The 15,847-nt window shown below is 38.7% G+C and overlaps 1 protein-coding gene across 1 annotated transcript in view; it reads right to left on the bottom strand.

Annotated features, from left to right (window-relative positions):
• nkain2 (sodium/potassium transporting ATPase interacting 2) overlaps nt 1-15,847 on the bottom strand; it is a 550,985-nt gene that overhangs the window by 309,693 nt on the left and 225,445 nt on the right. Inside the window, exon 2 of the mRNA XM_059981239.1 lies at nt 6,637-6,774. Coding sequence (XP_059837222.1) covers nt 6,637-6,774 — 138 coding nt within the window. The remainder of the gene's footprint in view (nt 1-6,636; nt 6,775-15,847) is intronic.

Below are 15,847 nucleotides of genomic sequence, written 5' to 3'. Positions count from 1 at the left end.
TGTAACATTAGAATTTACAAAAGTCATTCATAGGAGCATAACAACACATGAAATAGAATCAGCTGGGGTTACTCGGGCTTACTACACCATTCAATAACATTATGGTTGATCTTTTACTTCAGTGCCACTTTTTTGTTCTAACTGTTAATCTACAATTCCCTTAATATCTAGAAATCGATCGATCTCTGTCTTGTATATTCTCAGCAATTTAGTCTCCACTGCTTTCTTGCATAGTAAACTCCACAGATGCACAATTTGCAGAGTGCAGACATTTCTTCTCAAGTCTCTATTGAGTGAATGGCTGACCCCTGGTTCTACACACTCCAGGCAGGAGAAACAGAGTTGGACTTGATTGTCAGAGGCTGTTCATCATGCACGCCATTTGGAGCACTTTATAGGTAGTGGGTACTTATTCCCACTACAACCCCAGGCTATGACAACCTTAGGACTTGGGAATACAGGTCCATAATTCATTGAAAGTGGCGTCACAGGTAGATAGGGTCATAAAGAAAGCTTTTGGCACATTGGCCTCCATAAGTCAATGTACTGAGTATAGAAGATGGAATGTTATGTTGAAGTTCTATAAGATGCTGGTGAGACCTATTTTGGAGTATTCTGTACAGTTTTGTTCACCTACCTACAGGAAAGATGTAAACAAGTTTGAAAGAGTGCAGAGAAGATTTACAAGCATGTTACTGGGTCTGGAGGACCTGATTTATAAAGGAAGGTTGAATAGATTAGGACTGTATTCCTTCCAACATAGAAGTGTTACGTCCGTAGCCCCCTCCTTTGTAAGAATCGCCAGATCACTGTTGGGTTGAGTCAAAAGGGGGGGCCCAAGACATGAGGGGGAGACATGCAGGATGTCACGTTTCTCCCCCCCCCATAGCGATGTAAAGCTACGGGACATGGCCATTGTCTCTTGGAGACAGATTTGTGGATTGAGATGCTCTGCTACGTGAATGCCCTCGGGCAAAGTGGGCTGGTTGAGGGAGAGATTGCATCACCCCCAACCTGAATGAGGTCTACAACCCCTCAGACGCACCAGAAGAAACGTTAAGCGACCACGTAACAGCAGACGGTCATCGGAAACCAAGCCACGTGCGTTCAATTCCGTGGCTGGAATTGGTGGCTGAAACCACGGAAAATGGATTTTTAGCTAACAACGGGGAAACCCGCTCCCCTGACTCAACGGATTGGCATCATAAAAGACTTGGGCAAGTTTAAACGCCTCCCTCTCTTAAACCCAAAACGCTGCAGCCTGAACGAGCTAATGACTTTTATATTTCCATCGGACAATACATTATCCCCTAGACAACGATAGAGTTACGTTTTATTGGTTATGACCATACCTGCACTTTAGATTTAGTATTGACGACGTATATTATCTGTATGTTTGCATTAATCTTATTTTTGTGCCCCTTTATCAATAAATACTTTTAAAAATGGTACCATCAGACTTCAACGGACCTCTCTATCTTTGCTGGTAAGTGATCTAGTTATGGGATTACGTAACAGAAGACTAAGAGGAAATTTGATAGAGGCATACAAAGTTATGAGGGTAAATGCAAGCAGGCTTTTTCCATTGAGGGAGGGTGGGTCTACGACCAGAGATCATGGGTTAAGGTTGAAGGGTAGAAGTTTAGAGGGAACATGACAGGAAAGTCTTTAGTTAGAGGGTTTGTGAGAGTGTAGAATGAGCTGCCAGAACAAGTGGTGCATGTGAGCAAGTTTTTAACATTTATGGGAAGTTTGGATAGATATATGTACAGTAAGGATATGGTCTGGGTGCAGGTTGATAGGAGTAGGCAGTCTGAATGGTTTTGGTAGGGTATAGATGGGCCAAAGGGGCTGTTTCTGTACTGTACCTCTCTATGATTCTCTGACTTTATTGAGGTATAGACTGCTAAACTCTTCTCACAAGATCTTTGGAGAAAAATAGTAAACTCTATACTGCACCCTCTCTTTCACAAGTACATCCTTACATAAATAGGGTGACAAGATCTGTACACAATAATCCTGGTGTACTATGTCTAAGGCTCTACGTAACTGGAGCAAGAGGGAAATATTGCAATAAAGGTCAATATACTGTCAGTACTCCTAGCTGTCTGGTATCATGCATATTAAACTCTCTGTGATTTGTCAACAAGGACACCAAGGTCACCCCAGAAAGGTAGTGCTTTTTTAGCTCTCATCAGTTATAAAAGTACTGTGTGTTTTTATTTTCACCAAGATGAACAACTTTCTAATTTTCATCATTATAGTCTTTCTGAACTATCCTTGGTACTTAGCCTATTTCAGTCACCTAGAAACCTTTTTACCTCCTCCCCACGAGCACTTATTTTGTACCATTAGCAAATTTAGATATATTGCTTGATTACATTTTCCCACTGAAATAGGCTGTGAACAGATGGAGATTCAGCACTGATCCAATGGTACACCGCTGGTCACATCCTCTCAATTTGAAAATGACTCAATCTGACTTTTCTGCTAATTAACCAATCCTACATTGGTACCAATACCTTGATCCAACAATATACAGGGTGTTTCTTTTTAAATGATCTCCAGCATGGCACTTTATCAATGGCTTCCGAAGGTCAAAATTCACCAGTTACCAGAGTCATCCATTCTATTCTGTGAGGTGCAACCTCAAATAGTCCTAACCACTTTATCAAGCTCTTACCCTTTTATCGAAGAAAACTCTGCCCAATTCTTATAGATTTTCTTCAGCAATAGGTTATAACAGATTCATACAGCTCTCTTACTGCTGCTGTAAAGCTAACTGATCTAGTTGCATATTTTTACTCTCACCCTATTTCCAGAATGTTAGGCTTATTGCTTTTCCTCCATTCTGAGAAATGCTTTAGAATCTATGCACATTCAAAGTCAAAGTACATTTATTATTAAAGTATATACACTGTATACAACCCTGGGATTCATCTTCTTTCAGGCAGCTACAAACCAGTGAAACATGGCAGGATCAACATAAAACCCCACATTATAAAGAGCGTCAAGCATCAAATATGTGAAAAAGAACAAATCCTGCAAAGAATAAAAATGTAAACCAATAATAGATGAAACGCAGAGTCCCTGACAGCGAGTCCAGAGCGGTCAGTGATGATGCCAGTAAAGCCTCACAGAGTTCATCCTTCGCCCTCGGCCTCAATGCCCTAATGTTTTAAATCTGGATCAGCATGTAAATCGGCCACACATCAGTTCATTTTTCATTCTTGGGGTGGGCCTTGCCACTTCAATCCGATCTGAAGTTTCAATCTGGCCCGAAGTCCACTTCAGCAATGGCTGCCTGGGCCATAACTGCATTCCCGCGAGTCCGGTTCACCAAATCCTTCAGGATACCAAAAAAAATGCCGGGCTGTGCAGATAGTTCAAAAGCACAACTCCCGAAGAGAAATTGCAGTCTATGGATTGCAGTGATTATAGTTCAGAAAAAGTATATTTAGTGGAATAATTAGTTTTGTTACCTGCCCGCAAGAATCCATTGTGGCTCGCCAACACTATCTTGGGCCATTAGACCCAATGGTCTGTGCCTCCATTATGTCCATGGTCACCTCCTTCAAAATCTCAGGAAGCAGATCATCTTTGAGGTGACTGATTGGTTTGCAGTCCAATTTATTTCTCCAAGATTTTTTTTTTCATAACGCTGATTTCTTTGAGCTTTTCATTTTTTCCTGGCTCATGAGTACAGCTCCAAGAATAATGGACAGCATCCAAAACAAAGCAGTCCATCTGACTGAAACCCATTCCTACAACTTAACCATTTACTCCCATGATCATTGATGCATTATAGTTGTAATGTATATCATCTGCAAAATGCAGCAACTGGACTTTTTTACACTGACAGTGTTCCCAAAAATACAACAGCAGCAGGCATATGGAAACAGCTGCGAGTTCTGATCCAAACTGCACACCATTTAGACTTGGACATGTGTTACTGATCCTTTTTCATCAGTGGGTCTTAATATTTCCGATTCAGCTGCATCTTCATCACACAAGCCACTGTGAATCAAAGTGACAGCTCATCAGCACATTTTTCTCTGGCTATTAGGAATGGGCAGTAAACGCTGGCCGTGTCAGCAATGCACACTAGTTCACAGGTGAACAAGGGAAGCCTTGCTTCTTTTTAATCATTGCTGCGCATTAACCCAAAAGAGCAAAAATTTAAGAAGGTGGGAGCGCAAGAGAAGAATAAAAAGTTTGAAAACAGAAAATCAAGACCAAAAATCTCTTTGATGTTGTTTAGGAGATAAAATAATGAATATCCAGTTGGAATCTGTCAAGTTTAATTTTGAAGCTGGAATAAAATTAAAACCTGATCAAATCTGATCTGAGCACTACCAACCAAATTCCAGTCTGGGCCTGAGAACGTTTTCTATAGGGTCCTATCTTGAACTCAATATATAATTTTTCGTTTTAGCTTTTCCCTTCTACCATCAAGACTCTGAAACTGTCCTTCCGTATAAAGTAGCAATTCATTTGCTTCTCGTTCAAATCTTTGGACTGCATTCAGTATTCATAAATGTAGTCTCCACTACAATGGAGACACCAAATTCAGATTGGGTTATAGGGACGGACGATGGGAAGTGAGCGTACAGTATATATCACAATACTAGATACACCTAGGCATGATGAAAATGGAAGAGCTTGTCATGAAGCCCAAGAAGAGTTTATGTGGAGATTCACTAGCATTAATGAAGTTTTATTTAGCAATACAGTGTCGAATGGACCCTTGAAGCCACACCATCCCAGCAACTCTTGACAAACCCAATTAACCCTAATCTAATCATGGGACAATTTACAATCACCAGTTAACCAACCCAGTATGTCTTTTGACTGCGGGAGGTAACAGAGGATTCGGAGAAAGCCCTGCATTCCACAGGGAGGAAGTACAGATTCCTTACAGAATGACGCTGGAATTGAACTTTGACCTCTGGATCAGCCTGCGCTGTGCTGGTGTCATTCTAACCTCTATGCTACCGTGGTGCCCTGCTTAGTTATTATTTCTAAATGCTGGACTTCTTTACACCTCCTTTCCCTAATGCCTCAACGTTTAATTGAACCAAGGTATGGTTCTTTCAGATTTTGCCAAAGAGCCAGATACACTTTGCATCTGGGACCTTAGCTTCATGCCAGCCAAAGCTGATGCATTAACAAAGCTTCATTCAGTTGAAATGGTAATTCATGGGTAAATTTATCAGTGTTTTTAATTCAGTGTTAATTTTTATTGTAAATTAATGATAACCTTGTCTTTAAGTAAGAGCATTTTTAATAATTTTATATTTAAATTATATTTTTGGTCATCACGGACAGTTGAAGCAATGAAAAGACATGAGCTGTCAGTTGACATCAGAGTCACACAGAGGCTGTGCCTCAACTACCTTTCTCAATGCTTGCTGACCAACGTGTTACACAAAAGTGCCTTTCAGTGACTGAATGTGCATTACAAACCACAGAGCTGCAAAGAATTCACGCCTGCTGGGCTAGCACACATAGAAACAGTGAGGCATGGGTGGGGGTCAGTTCAATTCAGTCCAATGACTGTTTCTCTCATCTCCAATGTCAGCAAATCAACATTTCAAGTATTTCCATAAAATTTGAATTTTATTCCAAACTTCTCTTTATATTTTAGTCTTCTGGCACTGCTAAATATTTATAGCCACAAAAGAAATGAATTCAACAATTACTGTTAGAAAATAACATTAGAAGGTAAATGAAAATAATTCTACAGCCACACAAGAATTGTTAAAATTATGCTGAGTCTTCCAGTATTGAAAAAAATCTGCCATCAACCCAACCAATATTAGGGTTCTATAACTTTACTGCTCTGAAGATAAAAGCCAAGTATGTACCATATTATTTTCATTTAAAAGTAGCTCATTATGGTGATCATTAAGATTCTCCCCTTTCTCCCTGTGACCTCATGCGTTCCTCCAGATACTGCAGTTTCCTCCCATAGTCTAAAGTCATACCAACTGGTAGGTTAATTGGTCATTGTAAACTGTCCTGAGGTTAGGCCAGGGTTAAATCAGGGGTTGCTGGATGACACGGCTCAAAGGCCGGAGGGATCTATTCTGCACTGCATCTCAATAAATAAATAAATATCATGAGTGGGATGTTGAGCAATGTGACATTGCAGAGATTCTTCAGTGCATTTTGAGCATTTACAGTAGCATCTACTTTAGTTTCTGCAGCAAAATACACTCTTGCTTATTGATACTGAATGCAGTGATACTGCATGCAATTCAGTGTTGTGAATAACTTAAATCTTACAATTACTCAGATTTGACATATATTGATAGGTATTTTAAATCATACCTTGAAATCTCAATAATTTGTTATCTACTTGTAAACTCATGGAAACCAGTTTAAATAATAATTCACAGCAATACATAACTATAATCAATCTTTGAAGGTATCTTATCAGTTAACTATATTTGAAACTAAATTAATGGAAAAGTAAAACATGATTCAAAAGACTAACCCAAAGACCAAGCAAACATAAGCTCTGCTTAATTTTCTAATCCAGTTATCACTCAACATATTAGTTTTTTTTAACTATTTCCCTCCATAACTCTTGATACAGTTAATCGACTTTAGAATTTTAAATGTTCTACTCACCCTGATAACATATTGCTGTCTGAACTGGATAGTTCCAAATAGGCCAAAAATGATAGTGATAATGTGCAAAAAGTTAGCCAGGATAGGTGCCCATTGATAGCCCAGGAAATCAAAGATCTGCCTCTCCAACACAAACACCTGTTTAAAAAAATATAGTAAAGAAACATTAGCATTGAATTGTAGTTGTATTGCTCAGGATCACTCTCTTTGTCCCAGCATGTGGTACTAATCTTTTTGTCCATTCACATTAATTCTCTCTGTTCACATTAGGATTTTTTCCTTCTATGACTTGCCTATTTCAGTGTCTGTCTAAATATCACTTAACGGGAGTGATTGTATACAACTGCATCACCTCCTCTGGCAGCAAATTCCTGATACTAATCATTGCTATTCTAGTCGTGGGAAATAATTCTGACTTCTTCTGCCTCTATCATATGAACTGTCAGCACCCTTCATCCCAGCATATGCAAACCTCACTCCACAACTGAAGTCCTCCAACTCCCAGGCAACGTCCCGTTAAATCTCTCATGCAGTATCTCTATTACACATACATCCTTCCTTTAGTCTGGTGACCAGAACTGCACTCTAAATATGGTCTAAAGAGTATTTTGTAAAGGAGAAACTTGACATTACAACTCTTATATGCAATATCCAGATGCATGAAGATAAGCATTCCAGATCCTACTATCCTCTCTCCTTGTGTTGCCACCTTCAGGGAGTTATGCACTTGAACAAACACCAAGCTCCCCCTGTTCATCAAAATTCTTTAACAACTTACTATTCCTGTATATGTCCTACTCTTACTTGACTTCCCAAAAGCATCACCTCACAGTTGTTGATATTAAATGCCAATGTACTGACTTGCTTAATATCTGATTTATATTCTGCTGTAGCCTTAACCCACCATCTTCACTATTCACCATACCACTAACTTCCATGTTATCTGAAAACTTACTAATCATAGTTTTTACATTCAGGACATTAAAATATACCATAAACAACAAAGGTCCCAAGAGCAATTCCTGTGGTGCACCACTAATGACAGACATCCCAAACCATATAACATCACAGCATGATCAGTGCCAATGTCAGTGTACTGTCTTGCTCAGAAGTTACACACACTTTGTTTCTTCTGTAAGAGTAGTTTTCAAAGAATGCCTCAAGTTTAAAATGTACTACTCATAAAGAATTTTACAAATAGGAATCTGAATAACATTAATATTTTGAATTATGTGAAATGCTTTCATCTTTAACATGCATTAAAAGTTAACAAATGTGATATACAATTGAAATGGTGTTACACTTCAGACATAACACTTATATTTCTGTTTTATTTGTCTATCATGAAAACTCAATGATATTAAGGTAAACAAAACGTCTTTTCATGTGATATTTAAGATGACAATATTGGATAGCTCTCATGAATGGGCACAAGGATGTATTAACATGTGCTCATTTTTCTTATTAAGATGGAATGCCTAATAAATGCGGCACTCATCAAAAGAGTTTCAATATTCAACCAGACACAACCATGCTGTCAAATGGGGGCAAGGGACCCATTTGTTTGTGGTTTCAGCATTACTTAATATTGAACTGTGTACAAATCTAATCTGTACCACTTAAAAGCCAAGTGCCTTAGATCACAGAAACTAGTGTGCAGTTTATTGGGACTTGTCGTTTAACAGAAGAGAGCACAGTGCTGTGACTTCCCAAAGATATATTAAAGAGATGAATAGAGCAGAGATGTCTCATTTCATAGTGTGACCAGGGGAGCCTCCACAACTCAGAAACAAGAGGGAGGAGATCATTGTAGTATTTATTTAACAAAAGACTAACCAAAAGAATTGTGATCTGCAATTACATGAAGCCCAAAAACAATATCACAAATTTCTTTCAATCTGGAAAATGTTTCTTCAAATATGGAAACTGCCACTGCTATTTCATTTAAGAACAATGCGAGATGGAAACTAGAGAATTGGACCAATTAACCCAGCTTCTGCTGCTGGGATTTTACAAGAATCTATAATTAAGGACAAAAAGACTGAACATCTTGAGATGTTTCAGTGGATAAGAGAAAGCCAAGAATGTTTTAGAAATTGAAAACCATTCTTTGCAGAGTTCATTTTCGTTATATAAGTGATGACTAAAGTACTGAATAAGGAACATCAGTAGGTGTTGTTCATACAGATTTCCAGAAAGCATTGATGATGTCAGAGATTACAGTTGAAACTTGACAATAGCTTCAATTAATAAATTAAAAATAGATTTAAAATATCTTAAGATGCTTCATAGGCATGTCATCAACCACATAAAATTGACAGCAAAAGCACGTAATGAGATATCAGAATCAACACGTACAAAATGCTGGAGCAAACTCAGCCAGTCAGATAGCATCCATGGAGGAAAACAATCACTGTTTCATCAGGACTCGATGCGACCCAAAACGTCAACTGTTCATTTTCCACCATACACACTGCTGAGCTCCTTTAGCATTTTGCAAGTGTTGATCCAGATTTCCAACATCTGCAGGAACTTTGTAGGTCTGTAATGAAATATTAGAGTAGAGTACCAAAACTTTGGACAAGGTAAGTCAAGCCCAGAGTTAATGAAGGCACATCTGAAGATTTTGGTGCACTGAGACATGGTCTGATTTAGGAAATCCTACCAGCATGGATATAGGCAAACATGGCAAGAACATTAATATGCTGTGCAAAAGTTAACTCTTTGTCAAACGTAATATCAGGCTTATGAATATTTTCATTCCATTTCATAGAAGGTAAGAGGGATGGAGTCTTCTACGAATTAAATCAAATAATTTATCAAAGAACACGAGATGATAATGAACAGAAGATGGCTACTGGTCATTCAATCAGCAGATAAACAATTTTTGCAGGTTTTGAAGATTAGGAATAGCACAGATTTTCGGGACTGATGCTAAAAAAGAAATACTACATGCATGGGAAGATGTATAATTAGCTTTGTCCTCGGATAACAGCATTATTAATTTTAAATTTACGATAGATAATTTTAGTTTAATAAATTGTGGCATGGATATTGGCAGGAATATGGAGTGTGATGCTTACCAGTCATGACTTTGTTAAATGACATTAGCTGAAATCAAACCCAGCCTGTTTAGCCTCTCTGATAGAACACTGCTCTCATCCAGGAATTAGCTTATTATGCACATATAATCCATTTAGGCAAGGGGACCAAAATTGTTTGCAGAACTGCAAGACTGCCTTTAACAACACCATGTACAATTGTAATATTGTCCATATTTCTAAGCATCAATTTGCACACCCTGTCAAATATCCGATCAGAAAAGATAGGTCACCAAAAACTGTATCTAAGGCAACCACTGACACATTCCCACTCTTTTTCACGTGGTGGAACAAAGCTCCCTTCTCCCCACTCCCAAACACAAGCAGCAGCAAAGCATGAAGACTCCTCCTCCCCACTTGCTCCAGCAGGAAGCTTCAGCACCCACCACCCACCAAGCAAGCAATAGCAAAGCACCCCCCCCCCACCAAGACAGACCATGATCTGCAGTACAGAAAAACTAATCATTCACCTGACAAGTTGACATTCTACAAGCTCTCTCTCTCCCTAATAATGGGACATTGTGGTGCCACACATTGAGAGGGGAGACCACCCAACACAAAACAACTCGCTGGTGCTAATGTTTGCCACATTGCTTTTTTCCCAGTTCTCTGACCTGAGAATTGGCAACAAATTCTCCCCCATCAACGGGAGAATGAGAAAGAGTCATAGAGCAACGCAAAGTTAAAACAGGCCCTTCTGCCCTACCAGTCCATGCTGACCACAGTGTTTCCCTGCTAGTTCCAGTTTCTTCCTGTTCAGCCCATAAGTCTTCAAGCCCTTGCCTCCATATACTTCCTTAAATGTTGCAATTGTACCTGCCTCGACCACATCCTCATTCCAGTAACACACTACCTTTTGTGTAAAGAAGTTACTTCTCAGGTCTTTTAAATCTCTCTCTTTTTCTCTTCTATCCACATCCATATGAGGTCATTTCCCATTCTCCTGTGCTCCAAGAATGAAGATTCAGCGTGACAAACCTCCCCCTATAAACACAAACCCTCTAGACCAGGTAACACCCTTGTAAATTTCAGCTGTACCTTTCCTATAACAGGGTGACCAAAACTCTATACAATAGTCCGGGTGGAGCCTCGCCAACATCTTGTACAACTGCAATATCACGACGCATAACTTGATGATCTTCTATTCGTGATAAAATAACCAGGACAACCAGCAATTTGCAAACCATCCATTCTCAGTGCTGCTTGTTAACATATAAACACCACAGGCCATTGAGTTTTGACTCTTTAATGATTCAGAGATTTGGTGATATTCACCTTTTTTCAAACAACCTTCTAAAATGAACAGCAAGAGACAGAAAGCGATAAATGTAATTTTCTCTCAAGCTGATCTGTTTACCTCTTTTCAATCTCTATTGATCTTAATCTATTTTGCATGTTTCCCAGAAGGGGATGAAAGCAATTGGCAAATGCCTTATCGGAGTCATTTCAAAAATGATATGGATGGAGTTGATTATTAGATCCCCAAACCATTTGTTCTTATTGGAACAGAGGCCATTACCCAGAGCTGCAGATGGACAGCTGTTGGAAAATTGAAAATGTGATAAAAGTTAAGGGTGGAGAAATTAAAATAAACAATCTATTTCCTTTACTATATTCACAAATGTGGTGAATTCCACTTGCTTGAGAGACCCCACCTGTGGTGCTATTCTGGAATACTGGGTTCCGGAATTTCCACAATATAGGAAAAAGAAAGGTTCTCCCTTTCATTCACAGCAGCTTCTGCAGAAGCAGTGCAGCCAGGAAGGGGAGATTTCTAATCTATTTCTTTGTAATAGAATTCAATTAATTTCCAAAGTAAATGACCTGATCTGCCTTCTGAATTTCAATTACTGTTCATCTGCTGGGTTAAGATATTGAACTAGTTAAACCAAATAAAGTAGCTGGTTATACTGAAACTCAAGACTGCATCCAATGTTTCAGAGATGATATGAAAATGTACTGGATGTAGAACTGATTTAGCAGACTAGTTCTTATGTTGAAAGGCAGGATGCTTTTACTGGAGAAGGCAAGGTTGTCCTTGGAGCAAAGAAGGTTCAAAGGAGATCTGATAAAAGGCCATAAGATCATGACTGGTTTAGTTAGGGCAATTAGACAGAATCTGTCCCAATTAGTAGATTGCTAAGAAACAGCAAGCATCGACTTATAGTTTTGGGCAAATGATGCAGAGGGGAAAAGGAATGCTGTTGGTAGTGGATCTGTGAGAAAAAAAGCCTTTTAAAAATCATGCTGAGAATTGTTGTGATCTGGAACTTACTGCCTATAATTCTGGTTGAATTAGAACCAATCAAGACTTTTAAACAGGAACTGTATAGGCATGAGGGAAATGCCTTGGGATGAGACTGATGAAACATTGCTAGTAATTTATTTGACAGGAACATGCACACTTTGTATCTTCATGTTTTGGATGCTGCATTTACATTGCTGTTAAATTTTAAACACAGATCAACTTTTTCTTTTGCCTGCTAGTCAACAAAGCAACATTATCAGTTCTGTCGACTTATGTTCACGTGTAATATACATAGTGTCAATGGTTAACTGTGATTTGTGAAATAAGTAGTTCCTGACACTAGTGCTGTTTTTCCAAATGAGCAGAAGACTGTACAACCAAACATTTCTCTAACGAGCAGATGTAACAGCATTTCATGATTTTAATATATATTGTTTATGTATGTGCATTGGCATACTGAACAAAATTAGGTTTCCATAAAATAATAATTTACAAATATTATATATTAGATTTCTGCCATTTTCCCAGGCTGCTCAGGAGGACGCTAATTGCAAGAGACCAGCTGCTTTGTCTGTTCATCCATTCATTAGCTAGGCAAGAATTGCCATAATTTGATGAAATAGATGGTAACACACAGTATGACTTTGTATCTAAAATGAATAACACCATAAAATCTCCATAGAATTGAATTACAAAACAAAGCAAAACATAGCTAATTTCCAAAGAATTATAAAGTAAATCTGTCACTCTCTTTGCATACCCGTCTAATATTACACCTTCTATAATTAATAGTCTAGGTCCCATGTCTTATTTGCTTATAAGAAACAGAAGGCAAATGAATAACGAATGTTTCTCCATCTGTTTCCCAAGTAAATGTAGGCAACTAAAGAGATCTGGTTCAAGACACTCAGCTGGGATCCACTTATCAAATGCATACTCACTCACATGTACTGAACCCATATGTGTTCTCATAAGGACTTAACAAGTAACATGGAAGAATCTTCAATATTTCATGATGTGTGTTGGTTGCCTGGATATAGCAACTACAGAGAAGATTGATGGTGTAAACTTTGGCTGACATTTCAGTAGATTTTTAAATGCAACAAATATATTGGGATGAATACAATAGCAGCAAAGTTTTAGCAGGACATAAATTCCAAGGATTTATTATGGCACTGTGGTCACAGCTGGTTTCACCGGAACATGTAATTTATCATTTGTGCAGACACTGGGATATTATATACTGTCATACAATCCCCATTTCAAGTCATTGTGTTGGTAACTGATGGTAGAAACTGAAGAATTATATTATTTGTTGCATCTTGATGGGGCAGAATGATGGAGAGGTGAGACAGAGTCACAGCGGAGCATGGGCCCAAGGGCAAGGAAAGACACCAGATTCTGATCAATTTAAGCTCTAAGCCGAATTTGAAAGGTTCTTGAGCCCTGTTTTATAAGATACAAATGAAAAGTAAGATACCAGTGTCATCTCATGCCATCATGGACAATTAAATCAATGAAAGATACATTTTTCATTGATTCTATTATACTTCTTAGTTCTACTGTGAATGTCTGCAAGAAAATGAATCTCAGAGGAGAATATGGTGATATATACATGCTTTGAGAATAAGGTCAAACTTTCACGCTCGAAGTTCAAACTACATTTATTATCAAAGTATGCAGCCTTGACATCTGTCTCCTTACAGGCAGCCACTAAACAAGGAAACCCAATAGAACCCATTAAAACAACAGCACCCAAAGTGCAGAGAGAGACAAAACAAATTGTACAAACAATAAAAGTAAGCAAATAGCATTCAGGGCTGAGATTCACGAAAGTGAGTCCACAGAAGCCCATTAGTGTCAGGCCACAACTTCAGTTCAGTGCAGAGGTGAGTAAACCTCATGGAGCAGTGAGCTGAAATTCAGTGCACAAGTGGCTAAACCTGCAGAACAATGAGCTGAACCAGCCTGTCCCTTGCCTCTGGCACCAACAACCTGGCCATTGCAATCTGGCCCAGCGCTTAAATTATCCACTCTCTGTTGATTCCTCACTATTGAACCTGGGCTTCAGTATGCTCGTGATCCCCACTACCTCAATTAGGCCTGTACCTGACTTTTCAAATTCGGCTTAGAGCTTAAATTGATCAGAATCTCATGTCTTTCCTTGCCCTTGGGCCCAGGCTCCGCAGTGACTCTGTCTCACCTCTCCACCATTCTGCCCCAACAAATTGCCTCCAAGTCCACTTCAGCAATGGGCAAACAGTGGCTCATTCCCCGCTGCCGGGCCGGGACCCCACCACCTCGATTCGGCCCATACACACTTTGCCGCAACTCCTGCACCTTTCAGACTGCAGTTCACTCTGCAAAAAAAAAAATAGGTCATACAGGCCGTCCAGAAGCTCAACTCCATCAGGGAAGTTACAGTGTTGTTTGCAGTGATCATTTACCAGAAAATGAATGATTAATAAAGTATTTTGCTGTTTGTATTTGCCACCAACAAGTAGCTGCTAAGCTTCACCAGCACCATTTTGTATGTTTGCTATGTTGCAGAATTATTTGCCCTCAAAACTCTTGTGAATTATATGATTATTCTCCAAATGAAGGATACTGTTTCAACAATAGAAGACTACGGTAGTCGACTATCAACAGAACTTCTGCTTTTCTCACTTAATTTTAAGTAATTCACAATGCCATTAAATGTGCTAATGACTGCTCTGGTCACATGTTCACCATTACACGATTCAGTCTTGTTCAGGTTGGTTTTGCCAGTCTTTGTTTATGTATAGTTTTTCATAAAATTCTATTGTTTTCCTTTTTTTCCTGTAAATGCCTCCATAAAATGAATGTCAACATAGTATATGGCAATATTTGATAATAAATTTACATTGAGACTTGAACTTTTGTGTATGAGAGGGATGTTCAGACAGACATACTTTATTGATCCCGAGGGAAATTGGGTTTTGTTACAGTCGCGCCAACCAAGAATAGTGCAGAAATATAACAAGAAAAAACCCATAAATAATTAAATAATAGTAAGTAAATAATGCCAAGTGGAAATTAGTCCAGGACCAGCCTATTGGCTCAGGGTCAGGGATATCATTAGGATATAATGCGGGCATGATGGAAGAGTAGTAGTAAGGTCAGCAAAGTTGTGGTCATGAGTTGGGGGCTCAGTGAGAAAAGCTACATTTAAAAATATCAAAGGGGGGCTTGGTGAGTATGGTTCCCATTGGCTCAGATTTACTTTATTAGGATCCCTTTATAAATATTGAAGGCATTGTTTTATATACATGGCTACTCTGTGACTGTTGACGGAGAGTGGAGAGTGGGGCAATTCCTTGCCCCACTCTCCAAAGGAAATTGCACCCTCAATGTTATCCGCGCAACAATTAGCTTCCAGTTAAATTTCAAGAGTAAAATGTTTTGACCTGAAATGCTCACAATTGCATTTCACACTGGAAATAAGCAAATTTTATTTGCATGTTGCTGAAAAATTAATTATAGTGGTTCCCAAAGTTAATCCCATCTTATTGTACCAATGTGGATCAGAACATGTAAGAAGTTGGGTGGTTAGCTAAACGATATAAATCAATAGGTGTATTTTTAGATCTGATCTGATGCAAGTGATACATTTCACTGTACAGTATGTAGTTTTTGATATATTGTACATATGGCAAGTAAAACTAATTTTTAGTGGCTGAATGTGGTACTGGGGTAAAACATAAGCCACAATATTATTGACTGCTGGATCAAGCATGGGGTCTGAAAAGTCTACTTCAGTTTCTATTTCTTACTTATAACTATTTCAGGATTTTTTAAGAGTTCTCTAGGACAACCGTTCAAATTTGATAGACACCAGCAA

Source organism: Hypanus sabinus, chromosome 10 (assembly GCF_030144855.1).
Source record: "Hypanus sabinus isolate sHypSab1 chromosome 10, sHypSab1.hap1, whole genome shotgun sequence".
Classification (NCBI taxonomy): domain Eukaryota; kingdom Metazoa; phylum Chordata; class Chondrichthyes; order Myliobatiformes; family Dasyatidae; genus Hypanus; species Hypanus sabinus.
Note: the sequence above shows the minus strand (reverse complement) of the source record. Positions and strands in the feature narration are given on the sequence as shown.